The 524-nt window shown below is 46.0% G+C and overlaps 1 protein-coding gene across 1 annotated transcript in view; it reads right to left on the bottom strand.

Annotated features, from left to right (window-relative positions):
• LOC119590835 (xanthine dehydrogenase/oxidase-like) overlaps positions 1–524 on the bottom strand; it is a gene marked incomplete in the record, with an annotated part of 39,062 nt that overhangs the window by 6,852 nt on the left and 31,686 nt on the right. The window contains 1 exon segment of the mRNA XM_037939593.1: positions 370–520. Coding sequence (XP_037795521.1) covers positions 370–520 — 151 coding nt within the window.

Raw genomic sequence — 524 nt, 5'->3', positions numbered from 1 at the left:
ACCCGAGGGAGGAAAGGCGGGGAGTGAAGGAGAAAGGAACCCAAGGGAGGGAGGGAACGGGTCGAGGGAATGGAAGAAAGAAGAGCATTGCTTAGTAATAAAATACAGGGTTTGTCTGGATAAGGCAGTCTGGAAAATTCTCGATGTTGTTTTCATATGTCTCACGGCAGGCAAATGTTTCCACAAAACTTATTCAGGCGAGATACCTCTGCCTTGCAATTACTATAAAAAATATACTAAATTCCATCGACTGAATAATAAAAAAACAAGAACAGGGGAGTTATATTCATTACTAAAAATAAGATACGAACTCACTACATCGCTTCCACCACAGAAAGAACGTTATTAACTGTGCCAGCTTCACCGTACCTCACAAGGATCCATCCGAAGATGATGGGCCACTCTCGACACGATGTCCTCAGCGAAGAGCATTCCCTGGGGGCCTCCGAAGCCGCGAAAAGCCGTGTTGGACGAAAGGTTGGTCTTACAGGCATAACCCGTCACGCGTCTGTTCTCACATCTGC

Source organism: Penaeus monodon, chromosome 27 (genome assembly GCF_015228065.2).
Source record: "Penaeus monodon isolate SGIC_2016 chromosome 27, NSTDA_Pmon_1, whole genome shotgun sequence".
NCBI lineage: Eukaryota > Metazoa > Arthropoda > Malacostraca > Decapoda > Penaeidae > Penaeus > Penaeus monodon.
The sequence above is the reverse complement of the archived record's forward strand: the minus strand, read 5'-3'. Positions and strand labels throughout refer to the sequence as shown.